Below are 27,427 nucleotides of genomic sequence, written 5' to 3'. Positions count from 1 at the left end.
GCCAACCAAAACAAGCAGCAACCAAGATCCATTTAAACCTTCATTTGCCAGGAGTATCCGGGCCTTGTTTAGTTCCGAAAAATAAAAAGTTTTCGGTACTATAGCACTTTCGTTTGTTTATGACAAATATTATTTAATCATAAACTAATTAGGATCAAAAGATTCGTCTCGTGATTTACAGCTAAACTGTGTAATTAGTTTTTATTTTCGTCTATATTTAATATTTCATGCATGTGACACAAGATTCGATGTGACGGGAAATCTTGAAAACTTTTTGGTTTTCAGGATGAACTAAACAAGGCTCCAACGTACAACTCATGGCGATAACCATTTTTTTAAAAGATGGGAAGCTGAAAAGAAAAAAAAACCATCCGATAGATCTGCATGACCTCAGGGATCGGAGTTGAGAAACCGCGAGAAAAAATTCACCAACCCGTCGTGTCTACACATTCCCCTAGGGCCTCAACCACCTGGTTCTGTTCTATTCTCCCATCTCGAAAAGAATCAATCGGTGCAAATGCAATCGAGTTGCTGCATTCTCAATTCGACCTCAATCCAAATCTGAAGATGCACTCACAGTCACAGACTCACTCCATTCGACCACTCCTATCCCAAATCCCAACTAATGAATCGAGCATGATTTGCCAAACAGTAGTAATTTGTTTGACGAATCCTGCTCCTGGATCCGAAATTAACTAATAATAATCTGTACATACAATTAGCAATACGGCCCGAGGTCAAAGCGTCCGGGCCGGTCCGGGATGGGCGCCCCGCGCGGCTGCACGAGGGGTGCCGTGCGCCTGTGCCTGGTGGGCGCTGGGCGTGGGCGGTGCACGCGGGGCGGCGTAGGGACGATGGCCTATGGCGCGGGGCCTTGCTCGCTCTACAACCGCAGCCGGTGGTGCGAGGCGACGCAGAGCCACGTGAACACGGCTGCCGCGAGCACGAGGGGGCACGGCGCCGACGCGTAGGCGTACGGGTACGACGACGAGGACCTGTCTCCCCGGCCGGCGAAGGAGACCGTGTCGTTGACAAGAGGCAGGCCGGCCGGGTTCGTGCTGCCGCCGCTGTTGCTGCTCACGGACGACTTGAGGCTGGTTGCAATGCAGACAAAGAGTTCAGTTAGAGACAAAGGCAACGTTAACTTGGGTGTGACGTGACACCACTTGTCATTGTGTCAACCACACACATTTGACATTTCAACCAATGATAAACGTTAGATCATGTGCATGCATGTTCTTTGATCCATCATTTGTTCCATTCAAAACAAACTGCATGCACGTTAGATCATACTGGTTGCTGGCTTGTGGTTTACCTGGAGATGCTTGGGCAGAACGTGATGAGGTAACTGGCGGTGCCGGAGGTGCAGGTAAAGGTGGAGGTGGCGTCGTCGTAGGCGTAGCTGTAGGCGCGCGGGCACGCGTTCTTGAAGAACAGCGAGCTGGCGGACGGCTCGCACGTGGCGGGGGTGCCGTAGTCGCCGCTGCAGCAGTCCTGGGGCCGCCCGTACGCCCCGCACGCGCTCTTGCAGGCGATGCCGGCGCCGTCGGAGCCCACCACCTTGAGGTCGGCGGGGCACGGCCCGTTCAGGTCCACCAGGCACCCCGTGGCGCCGCAGTTGCCCCCGGCGCCGCCGCCCTGCGGCACCACGACCATCGGCAGGTTGGACCCGTCCACCAGGCTCACGTCGTAGAAGTCGTTCCCGCCGGCGCCGTCCAGCGTGAACTCCGCCAGCGTGGTGGGCGGCGCGGCCCCGCCGCCCGCGCACTCCACGGTCCCGGACCCGCACTCGCCCGTGGCGCAGGCGAACCGGCCGGAGCCTGCCTGGTCCGCGGCGCACAGCGTGCGGCCCCATATGCGGCCCGACCACGACGCGGGCGCGTCCACGGCGCGCGACTCCCCCGGCGCCAGCGCGAAGCCCGTCGTGGGCAGCGGCGGCGAGCCCGCGCTCGACAGCAGCCCCGGCCACACCGTGTAGCCGCAGGAGTTGGTCAGCGTGAACGTCGTCGCGGACACCACGGCCCCTGCACAAGCACAACGCAGCAAGCAAACACCACACCCACCAGTGTCATCGGCAGCCACGCATGCAAAAAGCTACAGCGACTGGCCATCAAGGGCGTCGGCGGCGTACCGGAGAATGAGCTCAGAAGGATAGAAATGGGAAGCACCAGATGAATCGCCATTGGAGAAAGCTTTGAGTGCTTCGTTCTTGATTAGTTTGGAGTTTGTAGGCGGGGCCGATGCAAATCATGTGCCGCCGACTTATAAGAGCAGGAGCAGGGCGACATGGAAGCTCGTGATGGACGGTGATGCGTGTAGTGTTCGGTCAACAGATTGTCCTGTAGGAGTAGTACAGTAGTCATCAATAGGAGTGGCTGCTGCTGCAGTGCTGCACGCTGCATCGATCGGACAGTGCTGTCTCGTGGCGCCTCTGCCACTGGCCTACAGTACCCTTGATGCAGCTGGCACAACGTTCGAGTGTGAAGCTCGCTTAATGTTTTTACCATGCATAGTCACTTTACGCTACCATCTCACCGATCTACTCGTCTTTACAGAAGCTTGAAGCGAAGGCATGGGGGAGGGAAGGGAACAGCGGCATTGTGGATCTAGAGGAGATGCGCATGGCCTATGCGTGGAGCTGCAGTCTTGCTCGAGACATTCGTCACCACACAGCCCACAACCCCAGCCGGAAGCCGCCGGCCAGGGCGGCCGTCAAGCGGGATTCGCGGTGGAGAATCTCACTGTGAGCCTGGAATTCGCTGCCAAATGCCAACTGTGCGCGCATCGGCATCTACATTTCTTCAGTTTTTTTATCCCATCTCTGCGATCACAGGCTCACAGTTTCACGACTGTTCATGCGACATGGGGCGAAAATACACTCTCATTTTGGTATTATTTTAGTGTTGTCAGATCCACCTCAAATCTATGATTAAGATAAAATTTAGTTTAGTTTCACTCCAATTTACCTCATGTATGTGAATTGATGTGACTATATATAAATTCCAAACAAGATTTCAATGGAAAATTTCAATGTTATTTCTTTCTGCCTACAGCCCTACACCCGTTTATGCAACCCGTTAAATCCTTAGTTTTGCCCAGTTTATATGCTATAGTAATGCCGAGGCACGATCTATTTTTTTCTTCTTTAAAGCATTCGGGCAAAAGATTCAAACGTTCTAACCTCCGACTTGGCTTAAGAATATGCTGATTATAACAAACAAATTTACTAGGACACATAAGTATGAAAAAATATGGAAAAATTAGTATCTACAACTAATAAAAAATACTTATATTTCTACTCTTTCTCTATTTCTTTTCTAACACTAGCAAATACTCGAATGCAATGGGAATATTAATTGGATTTTTGATATGTCAATTCATATATATCATATCTTTAATTGGAGTAGATGGGTTCAAACGCAATGATGGGGCTACCGACTGAGTATGTTTGGTATGTATGGGTGTCAGAGTCTTTGACTCCTCGAATAATATAATTTGGCTCGTATGAATGTCGGAGTCCATTTTGGTATGTATGGGTGTTAGAGTCTTTTTGGTATGTTTGGGCTTATTAGCCAAATCTATCAACCATTCAGCAATGTTTTTCTTTCACAATAAATCAGCCAACGTATGTGTGTTAAAGAAAACTCACTCTTTATTAAATTTGTGAATTCTCAATATGTCAATTCATATATATATATCTATCTATCATGGGAGTCGTAGTCCTTGAACAAGATAATTTGGCTCGTTTGGGTTTTGGAGTCTTACATATTACAGAAAAACTAGTTCTTTATTGATTGAATTTTCGATATTTCAATTCATATATACCATAAACTATTTCATTAAATACATATACATAAATATAATATTTTTATTGATGGGTTTGCGACGTTTATACTCCTACTAAGCATGTTTCAGATTAATATTTTTGGCTTGTATGGGTGTTGGGGTCCTTTGACTTGTATGGGTATAGAGTCCTCGAACAAGATAATTTGGCTCCTGCAAGTATTGGAGTACAGATCGAGCATCCATGTAGTATACTTGCTTATATCTAAACAAACTATTGGCTGTTTATTTACTTTAATACTCTTTGTCATATGGTTGTGTTTTTACGCAATCTCTACACACGCTGCTACTAAAATATTTCATATTTTACACTCTAATTAACTCTCAATGTATGTTGAGCTAGTTCCGCCAATAAAATTTTTATTTTGGGCTTAGGCCTTGTTTATTTCACCTCAAAATTCAAAAAAAAAATAATCAAAACTTCCCATCACATCGAATCTTATGACACATATATAGAACATTAAATATAGATAAAAAATAACTAATTGCACAATTTTCCTGTAATTTATGAGATGAATCTTTTGAGCATACTTAGTCTATGATTGGACAATAATTGTCAAATACAAACGAAAATAATACAATGCCAAAATCCAAAATCTTTTTAGATCTAAACCGGGCCTTAGTAAGGGGCGCTACCTATTGTCCTGGGGCCGACTAGAACTTAATATGAGAGCAATTTTTGATAAATCCAAACTCTCAGATGTTTATCTAGTGTGTTTTACGTATCTGGCCATGGCTATGTCATATTCTGTTTATGAAATGCAAAGTATGAGTAAAGTTTAAATGTTCATGTTCATAAATTATCTTATGTGTATAACATTACTTAAAAAATAATTAATTTTGGAATATTGCAAGACATGTTTGCTAAATTGAGCCAAGTCTACAACATGTTTCTCCTCCATTCCAAAGGAGGCCCAATCGTTATCCGCCTAAAAACTATTCCATCTTCCCAAATTATAAGTGTTTTGTCTTTTTTTTGGTACATCCATTTTGTAAGACATGTTTGCTAAATTTAGCCAACTCTACAACATGTTTCTCCTCCATTCCAAAGGACGCCCAATCATTATCCGCCTAAAAACTATTCCATCTATCCCAAATTATAAGTGTTTTGACCTTTTTTTTGTACATCCATTTTTTTATACAGATGTAATAGATGTACCAAAAAAGTTAAAATAATTTATAATTTGGAACGGAATACTTTACTAGTTAGGTCAACTAAGGGCCTGTTTGAATCACCCTCTAAACTTTAGAGCTAAAGTGGTCTAAACTTAGCTCTAAACTTTAGCTCACTTCACGTTAGAGCTTAAAACTAAGCTAAAGTGCTCTAAATTTTTCAGAGTTTACAGCTGAAGATCCAAATAGGGCTTAGGCTCATAGTTATTATCAGCTGTTAGTTAGGCCATAGTCATCGACAATCGAAAACCAAGTTGGGCCTTGTTTGGTTCCCAAAAAATTTTGCAAAATTTTTCAGATTCTCCGTCACATCAAATCTTTAGACGCATGCATGAAGTATTAAATATAGACAAAAATAAAAACTAATTGTACAGTTTGGTCGGAATTGACGAGACGAATCTTTTGAGTCTAATTAGTACATGATTGGATAATATTTGTCAAATACAAACGAAAGTAGTACTATTTATATTTTGCAAAATCTTTTGGAACTAAACAAGGCCTTGGACGTTCCCATATTTACCAGCATGCTGGCTTTTTCCTTCCTCGTGAGTCGTCAGATGGTTGGCACGCCAAGGCCCATTGAGCGGTCCACGTAAAAGGAAGCCCGCATTGCAGCTTTATCACAATTCACACCGGCCCTGCGGCCCAAGTATTCTTTGCTTTTCTGCACGGAAAAAGTCCACTTTAGGTCCCTTAATTTTCACAAAAGTCTAATTTTCATTCCTGAACTCTAAAACCAGACAAAATACATCCCTCAACTTTTAAAACCGTGCACATTACATCCTTGGCCTGGTTTTGAAAGCGGTTTTGTCTTTTTCTTTTTATTTATTTGGCTGATTTTTTTGAAAAAATCACAGTAAATCACATAAAAATCATAAAATAGAAAACTCAATTTTGTTGAACTTCATATGAGTAGATCTACACATTAAATATATAATATAATATATTTTAGTATAAATTTTTTTGATGCAGCTTTAGATCTATGCTTTTCTATAATTAATTATACTAATTATAGCTATAGTTTCTATGGTCCAATTGTGATGAAATTTATATGGTGGGCTAATTATTCTATGATTCAATTGTAGTAAAAATTTCATACTCATTGGATCATGTATTACTTAGTTATAGATTTATTTAGGTTTATGCTCGTTAAATCTTAATGAAAGCCCAAGTTTGGTTTTGGTAATTAATGACACCAAATTGCTAATGCCTTGTGTTTAAGTGATTTGAGTTAGGCATAGCAACACATGTGATGAAGGTACATGGTGGCATGGAAAGGTGGCCACATGATTACAAAGAGATGAAGCATGATGTGGAGATCATGATGACGGACAAGGAAGAAAGTGAACAAGGCAAAGGTATAAACATAGGGTTTCACTTTTGCCGGTCTAAGATGAGTAGAGAAGTGATTGACCGGGTTTAGGATAGATAGCCGACTATCAAGAGGGGAAATCACGGTCATCTCTCGAATCAAGTGCTACTAGGTCCATATCTTGAGCATATGCATTCGGATCTAGTAAAGTGCTAACTTAACTCCTTTGGGAAAGTGTTTGTGAAAAGCTAACACACGTGCACTTTGGTGGTGGACACTTGTTGGTGTTAGCGCTTTTTCAAAGGAGGTGGAGTTCCTAGGGTTGAGAGGGGTGTGGGTTCCTCTCTCCCTCCCGCCGAGCTTGCGAGGCGGGATTCGGCGCTTTTGAGAAAATTAAGTGTATATTTTCTATTGCGCCGGTGGGAAATTTGGAGAAGTAGCGGAAGTGTTTCTCAGTGGGAAACACTCACCGGACGCTCAGTGCGGAGGCACCGGACGCTGGCCCGAGCGTCCGGTGTGCTGTCAGAGCTTGACTCTGCTAGGGTTGAGCACCAGACGCATTCTGGTAGCGTCCGGTGGTTAGCGTCTGGTGTGAGGGGTTTTTGCAACCCTCTCTGCGCACGAGTCCGGTGAGCACCGGACCGTCCGGTGCCCAGCATCCGGTGAGGTCGCGAGTTTGACAAACTCTCTGCGCATAAGTCCGGTGTGCACCGGACGCGTCCGGTGTGGACTTGCAGAGCGTCCGGTGTGTTGCAGGTAGCCGTTAGAAACTGACACGCGAATTTCAGGACGGACACGTGGCCAACTCCAGTGCACCGGACGCAGGGGGTCGAGCGTCCGGTGCTCACTTAGTAGCGTCCGGTGCCCCCGTTTTCAGCCCAATGAAAACAGCCAACGGCTAGTTTCTTTGAGGGGCTTATAAATTGAGTGTGGCCGGCTTTGGGAGGTTCACTCTTGCACATTTGATTACTTGAGGCATACATTGAGCTAGAGAACACTCCTTCTACTCATCTCCTTGCTTGATTGCTAATCCTAGTGAGATTGAGTGAGATTCAAGTGCATTGCTTTGAGAGTTGCATTTAGTGGCACTTGATTCTTGAGTTTGCTGCGGATTTCTTGTTACTCTTGGGTGTTTCCCGACGTCCTAGACGGCTTGGAGCAGCGGTGGTGTTGAGCTCGTGATTGGAGATTATTTCGAGCCTCACCAAGTGATTTGTGAGGGGTTCTTGAGCCTTCCCCGCGGGAGATCGCAAATTGGTTACTCTAGTGGATTGCTCGTGGCTTGGAGGATCCCCATCTTGTGAGTGGATGTGCGGCACCCGCTGAGGGTTTGGCTTTGGATTGCCAATTAGCTCGTGATCCATCAAGTGGGTGTATCGCCACAACGAGGAGTAGCTTGTCGAGAAGCAAGTGAACCTCGGTAAAAAATCTTGTGTCATCTTTTGCCGAGGTGTTTCTTGTGATTGTGAGTGATTGGTTGGATATATCTCTACTCTACAACGTTGGTATAACAATCACTCTCCACTCCTTTTCTTACTTGTTTATCTTGCTAGTTGTTTAGCTTGTTTAGTTTAGTCTTCTTGTTTAGGAGTGTAGCAAGTTTGTAGTTGTGCTTTCTTGTTGTAACTTGTGTTTAGCCTTCTTGCTAGACTTGTGTAGGTGGCTTGCATAGCTTAGTTGTGGTAGTGCTAGAATAGTGTCGCCCTTTGTTTTACTAATCAACTTGTCTAGTTGAAGTTTGTAGAAATTTTAAATAGGCTATTCACCCCCCTCTAGCCATTTGGACCTTTCACTTAATAAATCTATAACTAAGTTATACATGATCTAATGAGTATTAAATTTTTACCACAATTTAAACATATAATAATTAGCCTAACATAAAAAATTCATCATAATTGGACCATATAAACTGTAGCTATGAACTATTCTAATTAATTATAGAAAAACACAGATCTAAAGTTACAACAAAAACTTTCTATTAAAGCATACCATATTATATGTTCATTGTGTAGATCTACTTATGTGTAGTCCAACAAAATCATATTTACTATTTTATGAATTTTATGTGATTTACTATAATTTTACAAATATTTAGACGAAATAAATAAAAATGAAAAAGACAAAACAGCCTTCAAAACCGCTTGTAACCATGCTAGGGACGTAATATGCACGGTTTCAAAAGTTGAGGGATGTATTTTACCCGGTTTTGAAGTTCAAGGATGAAAAACAGACTTTCGCAAAAGTTGAGGGACCTAAAGTGGACTTCTTCCTTTCTGCACAGTGTCCAAATGTGTTTGGGCTCTGCTGGATGAGGATATAACAAACTTAATTGCTCATTTGCGCATCTCTAACCCAAAACATTGAGTTACCTTTATGTGCTGCAATATTCCTCAAGCTGATGCGATACGAGTCCTTGTTACTTGTTGGGCAATATGGCAGGCAAGAAGGAAGGCAATTCATGAGAGAGTCTTTCAGAGCCCGAATCAAATTCTGCCAAGGCCCACTCGTCCGCAACCGCAGCCACTGCCTTGCAGATAGCCAGATACCAATGGCGTCACTGACCATCAAACGTCTGAAGGTCACTGAGTTCCTCTCCTTCCAAAGAATCCAGGCTACAAGCAGGAACATTGAGTCGAAGAATGATTGTGCTGTCGGGTCTAGTCGTTTACGTTGGCGTAACCACCAAGGGCCAAGACCGTCCTCACCATCCGGCGCCAATGCAGCCAAGCCCAAAGGAGACAGTAGCATGAACCAAGCATGTCTGGCAAGGACGCATCCAAGGACCAGATGCCCCTCCGTCTCCGTTGCTTGCCCGCAGGCGTCGTAGTCCTGGAGGCCGTGTCTCTTCCTTCTATCTGTCGTCCAGAGGCGCTTGTGGAGCGCAAGCCATCCAAAGAACTTAACCTTTGACGGCGCCCTTGTCTTCCAAAGGTCCTTAGCTCCGAGTAGCACGGTAGAGATGATAAGGGGAATGGAGTTTAAGGGAGGGAACCAAATTCAGTCTAAACAAAAAAAACTCGAGCATGATCAATTTAGAGGATATGCTCGCCCTCTTCCTTCCCGTCCTTAGTTTAGGACAGTGGAAAGTATTTTTCCTTTTATTTTAGGAATTTTGGGAACATTTCAACAAAGGAGATCTTTCACAGGTCAAACGAGACCTAAGATTTAATCTAAAAGAAATTATTAGATTGAATCCATTTGCATTAAAAAATTGCATTAAAAAAACCGATCAAAAAAGGACGAGCGAAGTAAGTGATCGAAAAACTCTGTAAAACAGGTTGGATCCAAAGGAGCTGTTGGAGTGGTTTGCTATAAAATCGAGTAGAGTTCATTGCAACTAGTGCTATGATTATACCAAATATAACTGAACCTGAGACTCTGGAAGGAATGGCTTGCTTGGAGGCACTAGCTCTTTCCTAAACATTGTGGTTTTCGAAGGATCATAGTGGCTTCAGATTGCCTAAACATTGTGAGGAACATTAATGAAATGTCTCTTTATACTTATGTGATGGTCCTCAAGGATATCCAGGGAAGGGCAAAATCCTTTGATTATGTGTGTTTTCCACATGAAGGTAGGGAATGTAATAGGGAGGCTGATCGTCTAGCTAAATATGCATGTTCACTTGGAGCTGGCCGTCATGTATGGCTTGGCTCTCCTCCTGTATTTCTGAATGTAATCATTTCAATTGAGTAATAAAATCCCTATCTTCCCCTAAAAAAAAAAGATGAAAAAAATCCACTTCACATCTCCTGGTGCTTTGCATACGACAGTTCCCTAGATACAATATTCAGAGGAGGCGCAGTTTTGACAATTGGCCTCCTCTGCACACAAGATAAATCTGTCAAACTGCAAGCCTCGAAGCAAATGAAAGGAAAACCATTCAAGAACACAACCATGTCCAGGGAGATGGACCACCCCACCGCCGATCCGAATAGTGCATTGGCAGTGACGGGTCCAAAGAAAAACAGGAAACAACCAAATCAGGATACAGGCCAGATATTGGTACTGTAAAGAACGTAGCTCCACATGGTGGTCACGCTACATGCACTGATTCACGTCCAGTTCCTGCCGCAGGACCATCTGCTACTGTGGACAACAGAGGACCTGACCTGCAGAAGGAGGAAAAGATAAAGGCTGGATTATGGAATCAGATTGAGATCCAAAGCAGATGAGTGCACAAAAATGAAACGGAAAAGGAGAAATACCTGAACATGTTTCATGCACGAAAAAGTTCAAGCTATCTTGGAACGATGCACCAATCATAGGGAAACAGAAAGTTACTACAAAAGATCAGCTGGTCCTTGCTGAGAACTTTTTGTCAGTGATAATTGATCAAAAGGTCACAGCACATAACAAGAAACTGACCATTCCTTTTTCGGTTTGGACTGAACAATGGGGCACCTTAAAGGTAGTAAAATACTAGGCATATATCACATGCCAATCTTACATGAAGGTTTTGAAACAAAATTACCGTTCTTGTACTGGGTATGGAGTGACCTAGATGGCAAGAACCAGAAAACGCTAGACTTCTCACATTTTTGACAAATGACATTTTCAACTGTTCAGTTTCATCACCCCAGACTGGCAGTTGGAAAACTGAACATGTGGTAAAGTATACTGTTGACTAGAGACAACAGACACGACTAGAACCTCGTATTACACCTTAAGCATAAAGGAATGAGGCACATTGTCAACAACTGAACGGCAGAACAAAACTGCAACCTTCTTTTCAGATGCTACTTACAAGAAACAGTCAAGCGAGCATGAGGTCAGATGCAAAGAAAAATTTACACTCAGTTATATAAGAAAACTTCTCTGATGGATGAGTCAACAATGTGAAGATCACGACCTCCAACTGAATATGAAACATAAAGGAATGGGGTGCATAGTCAACAAGTGAACATAAACAAAATTAGCAAATTTCTGAATTCAAATGATACCTACAAGAAAGAGTCAAAGAAAACCATGGGGTCAAGTGCACGAAAATAATATTATGGTCTTGGATTTAAGAAATTTTTTCAGATTGATGAGTGAAATGTAATATACACGATACATCATTAGGCCAAAGAGAGTACAAGATGCTAATCTCCCAAAAACTATACCACCAACAAGAGGAATTGGAGTTCTGAACATCCAAGCCTACAAACAAAACTTACTTCCCTGTATCGAGAACCCAACCAGAGGTGTAGCTTCAACAACTTTTGCCATGCCGGGAATGAAAAAAGGTTTAGCCAGACTATAGATAGAAGCCGTTGGATGTATATACAGTACTTGGCCAATCCAAAGAAGAACACCTTAAAATTCCTCATTCATGCCTTTCCACAGCAGGTAATCTAATGATAGCCTTTTGCACCTCTGGATTGATACAGTTCCAATCTGATCTTTGCTTCAGGCAACAAGTTGTCTATTACTGGGTCTTGCATCATGTAAGCTTGTTTGGAAGCCCATTCGAGCACTGTGAGGATTTCTGCTTGTGCCAACTCTTCGCTGTCTGGGACATTGTGTGCAATGTAGCATACAAGGGTGAGTGATGCAATCTGAACCACCTGCTCACTGAAATACACAAGCTGAACTAGATGCTTAGCTCCGCCTGCACTGATGATTGCTTTAGAATGGTCAACGTGCAGGTAATTATCCGTGCACGCAAACTTGGTCAGGGCAATTGCTGCCTCTCGAGAGACATCTGCTTCCCTCTCATCAAGAAGCTTCACCAATGGCCCAATAATCCGAGTCTCTGTAGCACGGAAGGTTCTGGACAAGCAACCTAGTGAGATAATGCAGGGAATTAGGAGATCATCATACTCAGCCTTCTCAACAACACGCAGGAGCTGGTCAACAACAGCCCGGGCAGCAGGAGAAGTTGGCTTGAATGCTGATCGCCGTAGGTCGGAATTCTGCTCGGCCACACAGCAGATCTCCATGAGAGCCATTGCAGAATTATATTGCACGTCACCTTCACCTTTCTCGAGAAGAACAGCAAAGCAGAGCAGAGCCCTTGACTCTGTGATGCTCTTACAAATAGCTGCATTTCCCTTGGCAAGCTGCCACAACGCCTTAGCTGCATTGGCCTTCATGTATGCCTTTGTCTCAGGGTCCTCGAACTCCCTGCCCCTTGTACTCGTTCCTGACAATGACGCATTGTGCTGCTTCGTTGCCACGACACCACCACCATTACTGGATATGTTGTGCTTACCACTGCCGGATATGTTGTGCTTACCACTGCCTCCAGTAGACTTGGAAGCCATGGTGGACTGCACCAAACTGTGGATCTCATTCTTGCTCTGGGAAGCGTGTCCAGCCGGATACCTCATGCCGCCATGCTCCCCTGCATCCAATAAGTCCGGCTGAACTGCAGAGCCGGTGCTGTTCTTTTTGTCCATTAGCACGGAATGTATTGACATCTTGGACGTGATGGCGTACTTGGAGTGCTCCTGCACCGTCTCGAAAGCGATGTGGCCGACGAGCAGCCGGATCACGTTGTGCTGCGCGAAGGCGTCCTGGGACTTGGGGTGGTTGGCAGCGAGCTCCGAGACGGCCCAGGCCACCATGGCCTGCACCTTCATGGGGCCCTCCTTGAGCACCTTGGCGAAGGCCAGGCACACCCCGGCCTGGACCATCTGCTCGACGCACTCCGGATCGCGGCCCAGGAGGCCGATGGCGAGCGCGCAGTTCTCCTGCCCCTCGAGATGCCCCTCCTTGACGAGCTTGAGCAGCGGCGGCACACCGTCCTCCTCTATGATGAGCTTGGAGTACCTGTCATTGTCGCGCGCCAGCGAGACGAGGCTGGCGGCGGCGTCAGCGCGGGCCTCGAGGTTGCCGGTGTAGAGCACGGCGATCTGCTCCCAGATGAGGAAGAGGATGGGCTCGTTCTGCGCGATGGGCGGGAGTCCGATGTGGGCGTCGAAGTCGTCGTCGTCGTTGGCCGACGAGGAGACGCGGAGGAGCCAGGAGAGGTCGCCGACAGAGTTGTCGAGCTGGTTGGTCATCTTCTTGAAGGAGCCCGCGGGGATGATGGTGAAGACGCGGCGGACGAGGCCGTGGGCGCGGCACTTGTCGACGAGGGCCAGCGCCTTGTCGAGCGCCTTCTCGGTGTCGTCGAAGATGCGGCGCGCGGGGCGCTCGTAGAGGTCGGCGCGCGCGGCCTGGCGGAGCAGCCCGGCGAGGCGCTCGACCTTGGCCTTGAGCTCCATGCACTCCTGCCGGAACGTGTAGGCCTCATCGGACCACTTTATTACCTGCTCGGCGAGCTGGATCGGCCGCGCCAGGATCTGCTTGAGGTCGTCCATCTATCCCGGCCGACGACGCCCCCCCTCGCCGCGGCGGCGCGGTGAAGCAACCAACCGAATGGCGGCCGGGCCCAGGCCCTGTCCCCTATCCCGCAGGCGGCGGTGGGCGGGCTGTTCGGTCCGGCCTTCCTCCCTGCCTCCTCCGCAGGGTGGGAATTGGGGGGAGAATTGGAGGAGGAGGAGGAAGAGGAGGTGAACGGGGGGTGGTGGTGGCAGGGAGTTAATTTGGCATGGTTTTTGGTTTTTTTGGGCGACGGCCGTGTTGGGCGCGCGCGCGCGTGCGTGAGCTGGCTGCAGGCCGCGGAGACCACGGGACGGCAGCAACGCCCGTCGCGTCGCGTCTCGGCTCGGCTCGGCACGGTGCCGGTGCCTGCCTGCCTGCGCTATATTCGCGTCGATTTTGCGGGTTCTCGCTGGGCGGTGCCGCTGCGGGGTCAAATGCAGCGCCGAGGGATTGGAATCGGAATCCACCGATCGGTTCGGGGTGGTTGGCCCTTGCCTGCCTAGCTGTAGTTGGAGTTGGAGGCTGTGGCCTGTGGCTGGGTCTGGCACTCTGGCTAGCTAGCGGGCGACGTGCCGGGCTGATTGTTTGGTGCCGTGCCCACGTGGATGGAGCCGTCCTGTCCTGCTCCTGCCCCGTGGCGTGGCCCCTGGATAATGGGGGATACAATTGCACGTTTGCAGCAGGCAGATTAGGCAGACCGGGTTGCAATTGCAATTGCAATTGTGGTTCGGATACATAGTACATATGCTGCTTGCAGAGAGTTTAATGCGTCTGGTGATTGTAGTTAACGAGTTCATGCTGTGCACCTTTCGGTGATGGAAACGCCGAGCATTTGTTGCCTTGCCTGCCTAGATTTTGATCCATCACTGATATTGCAATGCTTTCGGATCCGGCTGCAGTCACTAAATCTGATTTTTCATATCAATCATTTCTGATACCAAGTTTCGATCTGACTAATTATTCAATGTAGATTGCAAACTTTATATATATATATATATATATATATATATATATATATATATATATATATATATATATATATATATATATATATTGTAGACAGAACTAAATTAAATACACCTACTTTTCTTCATGCTGCTTTTATTTCACATAAGATAGTATTACACTTTTATAGAGTACGTTGAGTGGTTACAACTAATGAATTGTCAGAATTATATGTGGCATTTAATATTAGCCATTCAGGTGAAGCAATCCCATTTATGCCTTGAAATAATCTCAATTGGAGGAATCAATGTCCTTTGTCGTAAAAAGCTTTACAAAAACACAGAATACAATCATTTATTTTCTGCCCACAAAAAAGGGTCATTTATTTTCTCCAATCACAAATACACTAGGTACATGTCTGTCCAAAGTAGTAGTAGTAGTAGTAGTAGTAGTAGTAGTAGTAGTAGTAGTAGTAGTAGTAGTAGTAGTAGTAGTAGTAATGATAATGATAATAATAATAATAATAATAATAATAATAATAATAGTAATAGTAATAATAATAATAATATCTATAAAAATGTAATACTATCTTATGTGAAAAGAGTCATATCTTCCTATCAGAAAACATGCCATTTAGGATAAAATTGTGGTTAAACGTGGAAATTATATGTGCATGTGTATATGTATACAAAATACTTCCAAAATGTCTTATAATTGGAGGCTTTAAAGAAGTGTATTTTATAAGAAATTAGTGTTCAATGATACATATAACAGACCAAGATCCTGCAAAGCTAGATGTATACGTAATTATTATTGACCGGAGATAACATTGGTATAAAAGGTTATCTTTGTTGAAAAGATATGAAAAGGTTTCATAATATCGACGAAATGGAAAGTACTCCCTCCATCCCAAATTTTAAGTCATTCCAATAATCTTGGTGAGTCGAAGTATTTTCACGTTTGACCAAAATTATAGAGAAAAATACTAAGATTTGTAACATAAAGTGAGTATACTATAAAAATATAATTAAGAAAGAATCTAATAATATTTAGTTAGTATCATAATAATTATTATTTTACAATATAAATTTAGTCAAACTTAGAAAAGTTTGACTTTTTAAGATTCTTGGAATGACTTATAATTTGGGATGGAATGAGTAAGTAGTAAGGTGCAGCTAGCTATAGACAAGTGGAAACAGAGCAGTGCATAAACGAAACCACGCACCACGGATGGACACCACAAGATGCCACCTTTGTTGTCTTGGCACGTTCAGCGGCCGCATAAGCTCAGGAGTCGACAAACAGCATCCCGTTGTCGTTGTCCACCAATCTCATCGGGACGCGAGAAGGAAGATGTCGCGTTTAGCGGCGCCAGATCACCTGGCCACAGGAGGCGGAGAAAACAGAAAACCTCACACAACGGCGGTTGCCGCCAAACAGAATGCAAACTGAAATTTGACTGATGCTAATAATGGTTTGTTGTGAGCATATAGTTTCTTCGCCGAAAAAGCACGGTTGATAAATTCAGGCCTTGTTTAGTTCACCTAAAAATTCAAAAAGTTTTTAAGATTACCTGTCATAACGAATCTAGCGGCATATAAAAGTATTAAATATAGACGAAAACTAAAACTAAAACTAATTACACAGTTTGCTTGTAAATCGCGAGACGAATATTTTGACCTTAGGTAGTTTATGATTGGACAATATTTACCATAAACAAACAAAAGTGCTACAGTAGCAAAATCCAAAAAAATTTCACATCTAAACAAGGCCTCAAGCGAATAAAAAAAGGCTCATTTGTTTGCCCCTAATCACCGGAATCGTTAGTTTATTTGTGTAAGATTTCAGCAGGAATGTATCCTAGTGTCAAACTGCCCCAAAGGAATGAGTCTTAGAGTAATTCTAAGAACCTAGCTAAATTTTATTGTTTAACTATTTTGTAAAATAGAAAGTTTCTTAAAAAAGAAGTAATCCACAGTAGTCTTGCTATTTTACAAAATCAGATAGCTAGTGCCAGGGGTTGGCAAAGTTGTAAAACCAATCAACTACTGCCACCGAAAATTAAGAGATAATCAACTTTCTATTTTACAAAATCAAATAACACATTTGTTGAAGTCTATTTTTTGTTATACAAATTTTAAAATAGCATTCATAACATGAATACTCAAGTTGTTGGAGTTGCTCTAAGTGTGATTTGGTCCCTCTTAAGGAGATAAATCCGGATGATGTTTTTCATTTATCTAAAAAGATAGTCAGAGGCTAGCAAATTATATTGCAGCCACGTTTCAGATCCCACACGGCTAGACGCGTACTCCGTACTGTACAGTTCAGCTGCTGCCGCCGCTTAGTGCTTACCATACCATGTGCCGAAACAGTTGTTAAATGCGAGCAGTAGCTCTACTAGACCTCACAGTTTCTTCGTGCGGCCCAACGATCGCGGTAAGGAGAGCGGCGATCGAGCGGATCAGCAATCGCTTACTACCATCTGTTTAAATATATATATATATATACACACAACCCCGGCGTTGTGCGCTGTCACGCGCGTTTCCTCTTTGTTTTTCTTCTTCCTTTGCCCTTTTTTCTTTTCCAATCCAACAACGAGGAATGGATAATGGATGGGAGTGGAACGCGTGGCCATGCCGGCCCGGTCAATGCGAGCAAGGAGTGGGCTTGTCCGTGATGCGGATGCGAGGACGACGACGGGACGGGACGAGGAGAGAGAGGGGTTGTCCCGTTCAAGGTCGCGCGTGGCAAATTGCCAATGACCGAGCGCGTGCGATCAACCGAGCAGTTGAGTAGCAGTAGTTGATTGGTTCTACACTTGTACAGCACTCCAGCAACGGTCCAGCAACGGCACAGCCAACCGAGTCCTTGACATATAGACGGGCAACGGGGAGTCGGGGAAAAGTGCGAGTGCGACCAGCGAGGTGGAGACGCCAGGGCGCTAGCTATTGTGCGCCGCGATTGCATACACGTCGTTTTCGATTGCACCAGTTGCATGTACTGTACAGCAGCCGCTCGCTGCAGTTTGCTGCCCGTCTGTGAGGCTGCAGCTGCAAACCATGGAGATAATCCCAACTTGGTGAAGGAGTGGGCTATAGTAATGACAGGTCGACTGGTTGAGCAAGGGGATAATCCCAACTGGGATTAGTATTTGGGGAGAGGAGAAACCGAGAGACAGTTTTCAGTTGGACAGGCACTGGCACCAAGTGGTAGACAGCGTTTTCAGCAAACTGTGCGAGCGAGGAAAAAAGATCAGTAGCCAGTACTCCTACGGTATCATCAGTAATAAACAAGATTCAACAGGTAGTAAAACAAGCAAAATCTCGCGACTCGCGAGGCAATGGACGACATCAGGATGAGGTACAGAAGTGTGTAATTGCCGACACAGAAGTCGGATCAGCCTGCACAGAAGTCGGAAGTGTGATGGAGTACTACTCATCATCAGCTGACAGCTGGTGTATCTGTGTGTTTGTACTCGGAAATATGCGATGCAAATTTCTAGTTTTGGGGTGTTTGGTTTTTACCCCCGAGATCTCAGCCCCACCGCTACCATCGGACGGCTGCCTAGAGCCACCGCCGGTTCGGGTCGGGACCGGAATACCACCACTCTAGGATCAACCTGCACAGTTCCCGGCTTCCCGCCGCCGCCGCCGCCGCGGGCAGCACCGGCCGTCGGCCTCTTCGTCCCCGCCCAGCTTGCGAGAAAGAGCGAAACGTTTCCCCTTCGAATCCTCGCGTGCCGGGGGTGACACGCCTCGTGGTACCGCCGGGAGATGGTGAAGATAGTGACGTACAACGTGAACGGGCTGCGGCCGCGGGTGGCGCAGCACGGCTCGCTCCGCCGCCTCCTCGACGCCCTCGACGCCGACATCATCTGCTTCCAGGTCCGGTCAATTGCTGATTTCACACTCACTAAACTGAACCCCCATGTGTCAAAACCCTAGCTCAGTAGTGCTTACCTGCCTGTGCTTATCACTCACTGTTGGACTCGGACTCCACTTGAAACGCGGAAATTTCACTGATGTTGGACGCAATGCAAACAGACGAAGTTTCAAGCTTACCGCGACTGACACTTCATTTCAAGGAAAAAGAGAATGTATCTGCGGGTCCTGCTAGTTTACATTCTAAAGAAGAAGAAGAATAAAGAGAATATCTTGTATCTAGTTTAGTAATCAAACAATTGTGTCTGTGGTGAGATGCAATGCAATTCGTTGTTTATTCTATCTAATGCAAAGAGTAAAACTGAGCGAGGTGGTGTTAGGCTTGCGATGTAGTACTGATTTATTCGAGGTAACTGCATCAATGCCTGCTGTATTGTAGGAGACCAAATTGTCAAGGCAGGACCTATCTGCGGATGTCATCATGGCTGAAGGATATGAGGCCTTTGTTTCATGCAATCGCTCTTCAAAAGGCCGTGGAGCATACTCTGGTATGTTGTTTTTTGTCATGGCGTCACAATCAGTAATTACAATATGTTGATTTATTTGATATACTGATGCATAGTTGCTTGCCTGGTTGGAGATGTTCTCTGGGTTCAGCATTACTTTGATCGCACCACGTTCTCAGTCAGTTACTGTGCTTGAATCCTTTGTAGGTGTTGCAACATTTTGCCGAGTAACATCATCATTTTCCAGCCAGGAGGTTGCTTTGCCGGTAGCAGCTGAAGAAGGCTTTACTGGACTTCAGGACTATGCAAAAAATAGTGAAACTGTTGGGGATTTCATTATTGCAATGCCTGTCGAGGAGGAGGGTCTTGGTGAAATCACAAGAGAGGACCTCCTAAGGGTTGACAATGAGGGGCGGTGCATCATCACTGATCATGGACACTTTGGTAAGTAGCTTGTTCCCTCGATAGGAACATAACATAACTGTCTGCATTTTTTCAAGCTTTTTTATTGCATATTGGATTTTTGTTTTGTATGTAATAATGATAATGCCTCTCCACTTGTTTAGTTCTTTTCAACATATATGGCCCAGCTGTTGAAGAAGATGATAAAGAGCGGGTTCGTTTTAAGCTACTCTTTTATAAGATACTGCAGGTACTTTATGTGCATCTCTGCCAATAAGTATCTTTCATGATGAATATTTCACCAACACTTCTATCTCACCAATGTTTATTGCTTACCTATTTATGCTTCTTATACTTGCTTATTTCTTTCAATACCTCTTAGAAAAGATGGGAACATCTATTGGCTCTTGGAAAGAGAGTCTTTGTTGTTGGTGATTTGAATATTGCTCCTGCTTCTATAGATAGGTGTGACGCGCCACCTGGCTTCGAGAAGCAAATGTAAGCTTTTCTTTATTCTATTGTATATATATATTTTTGCTATGCTTCCAATTATGAAGCATCAGAAAATAACAATACATTTTCATTATCAATTTTCTAATTAAAGGTTCCGAGTATGGATGAGATCCATGCTGAGAGAACATGGAGGTCCCTTTTTTGATGCTTTTAGATCAAAACACCCTGAAAGGTACTGGAATGCCCCCATAAATCATTCACGTTTACATACTTTACTGAGCTACCCCAACTGCTTGCGCGCATGATTTATTATTAAAAGCTGTTCATATTTACTGAAAAGCAGATACCATCACCCTGGTCAGATAGAACCCTCTTAATAAGCACTAAGTTGTAACAATGAGTTGAGTTTAATCTAGTTTCATTCTCCATGGTTGACTGGCTTTTGCTTTAAGCTGGAAAAAACTTCCTTCTTACAAAAGCTATAAAAAAAAGATTGTTTATGAGGAACTAGTTTTGAAAACTGCTTGCTTTTCAAGTAAATAGCCGGCTTTTGAAAATTATTTTTTAAAAAAATGTCTAATTGATTTTCACTGCTTTATGCAGAAGTCGTTTCTGAAAAGCCAAACAAACGGGCTTATAAATAAACCCATCCCAAATTACTTGCTAACCCATATTCTGATGTGTTTCTTTTGTGCAGGACAGGAGCATATACTTGTTTTAATCAGAAAATTGGTGCTGAAGAATATAACTATGGTTCTAGAATCGACCACATTCTCATTTCCGGTTCCTGTCTCCATCACTGTGATTCTGTGGAGTACCATAACATTTTTTGTTGCCATGTAGAAGAATGTGAGATAATGAATCATTTCAAAAGAGGGAATTCTGAAAATTTGTCAAAGTAAAGAATAGTGAATTTCAGTTTCTCTGAAATAAAGTGGATAATGTTACATGATTTGCAGTGTTACATTAGAATGATATACTCTTTCCATTCTCTACAGGTGGAAAGGGGGAAGAAGTAATAAGCTAGAAGGATCTGATCATATTCCAGTTTATATTTTACTGAAAGAAATACCTGAACTTCCAGTTCATAATATCCCACCATCAGCTGCAAGATATCTTCCAGAGGTCCGTGGACGGCAACAAAGTATTGGTGAGTGAATTTTAGTGTTCTGTAGTTCTTTTTTTATTGTAGCTTGCTTTTGCAGTTTATTGTGTATGTGTATGTCCTAAAACCCGTTTCTGTGTAAAATTTGTTTTTGCTAAAGCAAGTAGCTGTAGATGTTCATGGGAACTTTTCTATCTTATGTAAGTACTTCATTTTATTATCTGTTAATATTCTTTTCACGTTGTGTTAATGTGCTCGCAAAATCCGTACTTATTTTCATAGAACTTTCGGTTAAGGCAAGTGCACCTCATCATTTTTCGTTTGAAGGAGATCATAGCTTTGTTTCAGGACTTGGCTTACTTTGTGTTTATTAGTCACATACCTCGACTATGTCAACAGAATGATCTGTGCAAATTATCTTTCACATTTTCCTGATGTTCACTGTTGATTTCAGAAAATAAACCCTATGTTTAATCATGCTTAATATAGCATGTTTTGCTGTGCTGTGCATTACTCTTTGGTGTTGTAGGATTTTTCTTTAGTATTCAGTTCATCATATCTTGTATAAGTTGGTAAGGCATCTGATCTTATATGGCAAGTAGCTCCTAGGTTATACTTGGGCACACTTTGCATGAAGTGGTACTAGTTACAGTATATTGTGCATAATCTGACTGCTAGTGTTGTTACAATTTGCAGTATCATTCCTCGATAAAGGGAAAATTTATGAGCTGCAAAATGCTGCAAATTTGATTCAGTCCGGAGATATAGTAGGCCATAGCTACTGTAGTGATAACATGGAAAATAGAACTATAGCCAAGGAAGGACTGACAACTGGTATAACTCAGTTTGCAAAAGGTGGTAACCTTCCTAGTTTGATGCGCAAGGGGACAGATCTAGATCAATTGACAAATGAATGTATAATTGGCATCTCTCATAGCAGCCAGAGAGCTTCACTGTCTAGCACCAAGTTTGTGCCAAAAAAGAAAATTAAGAGCAACTTATCATCTCAACCAACAATCAAGTCATTTTTTCAACGACCAGGGTCAAAGACAGTAAATGCCAGTACCAGTACCAGTACCTTAGTTACTCCAGCAGAAAAAGTAGACCTTACAAATCAAACATGTGTTCCAAACGATGATAGTCTACATGAAAACATGCAGTGCACAACTTCAGCAGCCGAAGATCAGGATAATACAAATGCATCATCCTGTTCACTTTCAGCAGACAAATCTAATGGTGCAGCATTAGAGTGGCAGAGAATACAACAAAAGATGAAGATGACACTACCGCGTTGCAAAGGGCATCGTGAACCATGCATTCCGAGGTCTGTGAAGAAGGGTCCTAATATAGGCCGTTTGTTCTATGTCTGTGCTCGTGCTCAGGTACACATGTATTCACAGTTTACTGCTTAGTAGACATTGCATCATCATGTCATTTGAACAGTTAAATAGGCTGTAAACAATGTTTAAATTGCCCTTGTAGAGAATACAAAGCATTTTATCTTATTGTGACCATCACTTGTTATATTTTATCAGGGACCTGCATCAAATCCAGAAGCAAATTGTGGCCACTTTCAGTGGGCACCTGGAAAGTCTAAAGAGAAACGTCAGTGACTGCCCCCCTCCCCCTCTTCCAGGTGAAAGAATTCCTTCAGCACTCAGCATATGCTTTTATGTTGTGCTAACTGTCCATTTTAGCTTGGAGCCCAGGATATTTTGCTTCCTGTGAGTCTGGTACATAACTTTGTCCCAGCATATGGAAACCAATCCTGTCTGTAATGTTTTCCATGGAAACCAAATGTGGGCATTATCACCCATCTGTCTCCAGAAATGAAGTGCCAGTTGTGCAGGAGAGCGACTGACTCCTATATCTCTTTCCAACATTTACTCGTTAAAAGAGTCATTTATATACTCCTTTTCAACCAGGTGGCATGCCATGGTAGGTTTTTTTTTTTCCTTCCTTTTCAAAACGACGGGATAGGGCATATATTATACAGTAATTCACATTGTCTACCTTCAGCCTATGTGGACAACCATTTTGAGTGAATCCACTTATGCCTTTCCAATTCCAACTGATGAGCATGTTCAGGTTAACAACTTAACCCAAGCCACTGGAGAATTGGGTTTAAGTGAAAGATACTTGACTAGCATCACCTGACTAAAAGAATCCAAGCATTTTTCTTCCCGCCGTCTGAAACTATTTGCTGGTCCTTCTGTGTTAGACTGTTATCTGGCCTCACTCCCTACATTGACCTGGATTTGCTGGGCAAGAGATTGTTTCCCTCGTTGATGTGCCATTATACTTAATTTCCTGGGAAATTGATACCGTTTATTTATGTTTCCGAGCCCACGTGGAAGGCATGATGAGCTTGATTACTCGAAACAGTGTAACCCGGAGGAACCTACTACTGGCTACGTCCTTTGCATGATTGACGAAGCTATGTGTGCATATGTGCATCTCGTTGGGAGCAGTTGGACGCGGAGCACAGGTTGTGGTTTGAATACGTGCAACTCAAATTATTGGAAGCAGGAAGCTCTGGTTGACTTTTGTCCTTTTCATGTATACGTTTGATCCTTTTTTGTGTGTGGTGGTGGTGTGTGTGTGTTTGGGGGGTATTATATATATATATATATATATATATATATATATATATGTGTGTGATGCGTGCTAAAAGAATGTTCATGGGATGAACGGCAAATTTTAAAATCAAAGCAAACGAAGAGTGAGGGACAAGGCTACATTCTTGCTACACACCTCGTTCCTCTGAACCAAACACGCGCACTTGAGGCCCTGTTTAGATTGGGGTTGAAAATTTTTTGGGTGTCACATTGGATGTGTCGGAAGGATGTCAGGAGGGGTTTTCAGAAACTAATAAAAAAAATAAATTACATAGCTCGTCTAGAAATTGCAAGACAAATTTATTAAGCATAATTAATCTGTCATTAGCACATGTGGGTTACTGTCACTTAAGGCTAATCATGGACTAACTAGTCTTAAAAGATTCGTTTCGTGATTTTCAACCAAACTGTATAATTAGTTTATTTTTTTATCTATATTTAATGTTCCATGCATGTGTTTAAAGATTTGATGGGATGATGAAAATTTTTTTGGGTGGAAACTAAACAGGGCCTGCATGGTGGACAACAGGATCGTAGCTCTGTCGTGGTTATTAGTGTCACATCGTAATGTTGATGTCTCTTATTCAACAGTTCCCGTCACCGCGTCGCGTAGAGGCTGCGTGATTCCCATGCTAAATTATCTGACAAAAATCAGTGGTGTCTATGCGAACGCATCATGTGCTAAATACGCTTGACAGGTGCTAATTTATCTGGCAATCAGTGGTGTCTATGGGAACGCATCACACCATGTGCTAAATACACGTCGCGATGAGGCTCACCAATTACTGCCACGTTTTTTTTTTCCAGGAATCAGTTACTGCCACGGTGCGGCTGCTTATATATACAGCAGATATCAAAAACATTTTTCTACCAAAGAAAGGAAGTACCACAGATCCATCACATGGCCATTTACCACCTGTGACCTGCGATCGGTGACATTTTTCAATCTGTGGCAACAAAAGTTTGCAGCATTTCCCCGACAAATCATTGCACCAACCTGGAACCTTCAGCTCCAAGTCGCCAATGGCCGCTGTTGTCCATCGATAGTTGCATATATCCATGTCCTTGTGGTGGCCCCGATTCCGTCACCGTCTCGACATAAAAAAATTACCCCGTCCATGCTACGAACGAGTAAAGCAACGAACCAAACCCTCTGTCCAGTAGCGACTTCGGATACAATAATATAGGCGAGAAAATAAAAATCTCTCGGCCGGTCTGCCATCAGAGCACCATACCGCACCTAACGCCAATTGTACCATCCAATCCAATCCAATCCAAGGAAAACCGAAGAAGTCTTTGGGAGAAACAGCAGCGGAGGTCACAAGAACAAGAACACGCCTCACTTCCTCGCTCCTCCTCCGCCGGATCCATCACCCAACCCCCCTACTACAAATAAAATCATCTATCGCCACATGTTGGCTAATCCCACGCAACGCACTGATATTTTCCTTCCTTGTTTGTCTTGCTGCTAGCCGCTATCAAATCAATCGGTCTCCAGCTTACAGCGACGTGCAGCAGGTCCAGGTCAGAGCTCGATCGAGGCACAGCGCACAGGATCCTTTATTTATCCATCCATCCATGGCTGCCTCCAATAGCAGCAGCGCTGGCAAGAACAACGGCACCAACAACCCGCTGGACGCCATGGGCGCCTTCTTCTCGAAGCAGGTGGACCGGCGGAAGCTGGTGACCACCGAGAAGCGTGCGCTGGCGACGCGTCTGTCCTCCTCCGGCGAGACGTTCCCGGGGTCGGAGCACCGCCCCGCGGACCGGAAGCGGTGGATGGCGGAGCTGGGCGCCGACAAGCTGCGCGTGCACCAGGTGGTGTGGCCCGGCACGCACGACTCGGCCACCAACAAGATCGGCGTGCCGTTCGTGACCCGCCCCTTCGCGCAGTGCCAGTCCATGTCCGTGTACGAGCAGCTGGCCACGGGCACGCGCGTCGTCGACGTGCGCGTCCAGGAGGAGCGCCGCGTGTGCCACGGCATCCTGGCGACGTACCCCGTGGACGTGGTGCTGGACGACGTGAACCGGTTCCTGGGCGAGACCGAGTCCGAGGTGATCATCCTGGAGATCCGCACCGAGTTCGGGCACGAGGACCCGCCGGAGTTCGGCAAGTTCCTGGTGGAGAAGCTCGGCGAGCACCTGATCCCGCAGGACGAGGCGGTGTTCCACAAGACGGTGGCGGAGCTGCTCCCGCGGCGGGTGATCTGCGTGTGGAAGCCGCGCAAGTCGCCGGCGCCCAAGGCGGGGGACCCGCTGTGGAGCGCCGGGTACCTCAGGGACAACTGGATCGACACGGACCTGCCGGAGACCAAGTTCGAGAGCAACCTCAAGTTCCTGGCGCAGCAGCCGGCCGTGGCGGACCGGAGGTTCTTCTACCGGGTGGAGAACACGGTGACGCCCAAGGCCGACAACCCGGTGCTGTGCGTCTGGCCGGTCACGAAGCGGATCCACGGATACGCGAGGCTCTTCATCGCCGAGGTCTTCGCCAAGGGCCTCGGCGACAAGCTGCAGGTCTTCTCCACCGACTTCATCGACGGCGACTTCGTCGACGCCTGCGCCGGCGTCACCAAGGCGCGCGTCGAGGGCACCGCGTGATCATCGTCGACGAACCCGCCGCGCGCGTGGTACCCGTACGTATTCCCCGATTTGATTAATAATTATTAGGACGTGCCCGTGCATGGGGCTCGTAGCAATTTAGAGGAGTCACCGCGATTACAGGCAGAGGTTGGTGTCCGTCTTGTCGTCGGCGTCGGGACGACTAGTGTGCAGTTTGCTTTCTCGTTAGGAGTTGTATGTAGCTTGCGTTGGGTGTAGTAATCGAGACGTACGGGGCATTGCAGTGTATGTACTGTGTAGTGTACACTCCAGACGTGCAGTATATTCATTCATGTGTAACGTGTGCGTCCGTGTATACTGTGTATAGTGATGAATTTGCTCGTGGGAGCAAAGGAGTAAATAAACATATACAGTGATGGATTTTTCACAGGTGGTTGTTTCGAGTGATGGGAAGAGAGGCATTTATTTAGCGTTTTTCGGTGGTAGAGTATAGTAAAAGATTTTAACATTTCCTCCTGGGCCAATTCACTAACGCATTGTCAAATTTTTTTTAAAAAAATCACTAACGCATCGTCCTTGTGTAATATACTAGCGTTATGCTCGAGCAGTTTATGACGGCTTAATTAACAGCAGGAATGGCATGGCATTGATGATAATAATGTTTTATGGCCTGGCAAAGTGACAAGTAGCCGCTGAAATTATTCGTCACCTCTGTGCTCACCGGCCCCACGGCTAATAAATACTAAATCCATCAATCACGAGGGCTCTGCAGGGAATCAACAATTGGCAAAACACGAGCCACATGGCTTTCCACTTGATTCCGGGCCCCATCAATCACCTACCTCTCTTTTCTTCTTCATTTTCATCAAAACTGTGGTGTCCTTTCTTCCCTGCCTTTTGGGCAGGAGGAGCTGTGCACACGCCCTTATCCACGGTGAGCGCGACATGCCAACTAAAAAAAAAAAATGTGATGACAGGGCCCAAATGTCTCAGCCCAGTTGTCGCCAAAGGCCTGGTGGGCCTGTACTGCGTACAGCGTTCTAAGCCTTCTAGGTGCTACTTAGTTCTGGGCCTAGTTACAGTTTCAGCTGGGCTTTACGGTGCGCTGCCGTAGGCTGTAGTTAGATGCAACCGACGAGGGACGGACAAACATGGCGACGGTCATTATCGTGCGGCAGTCGCTGCCCCATGATTCGTGCAAGTCAATGGACCTTTTCGGTATAGCTTCAGTGGCGAGGGGACGCCAGAGGCTGGGGCGACGTCGGTGCCGAAGCCCGAGCTGGTGGCGGCAGCCGGGGACGCCAAAGGCCAGGGCGAGGCAGGTGCGGCGGAGGCT

General features: G+C 45.1%; 4 protein-coding genes across 5 annotated transcripts; 2 read left to right on the top strand and 2 right to left on the bottom strand.

Annotated features, from left to right (window-relative positions):
- On the bottom strand, positions 404 to 2,342 carry LOC8063314 (thaumatin-like protein 1). Its single transcript, XM_002460531.2, has 3 exons — positions 2,132 to 2,342; positions 1,316 to 2,024; positions 404 to 1,094 (listed from the first exon to the last, which is right to left on the bottom strand). Exons 1-3 carry the CDS (start codon positions 2,181 to 2,183, stop codon positions 884 to 886), a joined length of 972 nt encoding a protein of 323 aa, XP_002460576.1. The 5' UTR covers positions 2,184 to 2,342; the 3' UTR covers positions 404 to 883.
- Positions 11,311 to 13,941, bottom strand: LOC8070907. Its single transcript, XM_002460530.2, has one exon. The coding sequence runs from the start codon at positions 13,613 to 13,615 to the stop codon at positions 11,663 to 11,665; it is 1,953 nt and encodes a 650-aa protein (XP_002460575.1). The 5' UTR covers positions 13,616 to 13,941; the 3' UTR covers positions 11,311 to 11,662.
- LOC8070906 (DNA-(apurinic or apyrimidinic site) lyase 2) lies at positions 17,973 to 23,245 on the top strand. Of its 2 annotated transcripts, XM_002462694.2 has the most exons (10): positions 17,975 to 18,451; positions 18,888 to 18,996; positions 19,162 to 19,398; positions 19,521 to 19,606; positions 19,739 to 19,854; positions 19,961 to 20,041; positions 20,507 to 20,707; positions 20,808 to 20,959; positions 21,611 to 22,296; positions 22,450 to 23,245. In XM_002462694.2, the coding sequence occupies exons 1-10, from the start codon at positions 18,341 to 18,343 to the stop codon at positions 22,525 to 22,527; spliced, it is 1,857 nt and encodes a 618-aa protein (XP_002462739.1). In that variant the 5' UTR covers positions 17,975 to 18,340; the 3' UTR covers positions 22,528 to 23,245. The 2 variants fall into 2 exon arrangements, with proteins under 2 accessions (XP_021310395.1, XP_002462739.1); XM_021454720.1 differs by lacking the exon at positions 19,961 to 20,041 and having other exon boundaries at positions 17,973 to 18,451.
- Positions 24,338 to 26,520, top strand: LOC8070905. The gene has a single exon (XM_002462693.2). It carries the CDS (start codon positions 25,111 to 25,113, stop codon positions 26,128 to 26,130), a length of 1,020 nt encoding a protein of 339 aa, XP_002462738.1. The 5' UTR covers positions 24,338 to 25,110; the 3' UTR covers positions 26,131 to 26,520.

This window comes from Sorghum bicolor, chromosome 2 (assembly GCF_000003195.3).
Source record: "Sorghum bicolor cultivar BTx623 chromosome 2, Sorghum_bicolor_NCBIv3, whole genome shotgun sequence".
NCBI lineage: Eukaryota > Viridiplantae > Streptophyta > Magnoliopsida > Poales > Poaceae > Sorghum > Sorghum bicolor.
Note: the sequence above shows the minus strand (reverse complement) of the source record. Positions and strands in the feature narration are given on the sequence as shown.

Bases quoted from the DNA above. Each gene is read 5' to 3' on its own strand.
- LOC8063314 (XM_002460531.2), bottom strand. From the start codon at position 2,183: ATGGCGATTCATCTGGTGCTTCCCATTTCTATCCTTCTGAGCTCATTC. The intron at 2,025-2,131 runs GTACGCCGCCGA...GTGCTTGTGCAG, and splicing joins CCTTCTGAGCTCATTCTCCG to GGGCCGTGGTGTCCGCGACG. The intron at 1,095-1,315 runs GTAAACCACAAG...CATTGCAACCAG, and splicing joins TTCTGCCCAAGCATCTCCAG to CCTCAAGTCGTCCGTGAGCA.
- LOC8070905 (XM_002462693.2), top strand. From the start codon at position 25,111: ATGGCTGCCTCCAATAGCAGCAGCGCTGGCAAGAACAACGGCACCAAC.
- LOC8070906 (XM_002462694.2), top strand. From the start codon at position 18,341: ATGGTGAAGATAGTGACGTACAACGTGAACGGGCTGCGGCCGCGGGTG. The intron at 18,452-18,887 runs GTCCGGTCAATT...GCTGTATTGTAG, and splicing joins CCGACATCATCTGCTTCCAG to GAGACCAAATTGTCAAGGCA. The intron at 19,855-19,960 runs GTAAGCTTTTCT...TTCTAATTAAAG, and splicing joins CCTGGCTTCGAGAAGCAAAT to GTTCCGAGTATGGATGAGAT.
- LOC8070907 (XM_002460530.2), bottom strand. From the start codon at position 13,615: ATGGACGACCTCAAGCAGATCCTGGCGCGGCCGATCCAGCTCGCCGAG.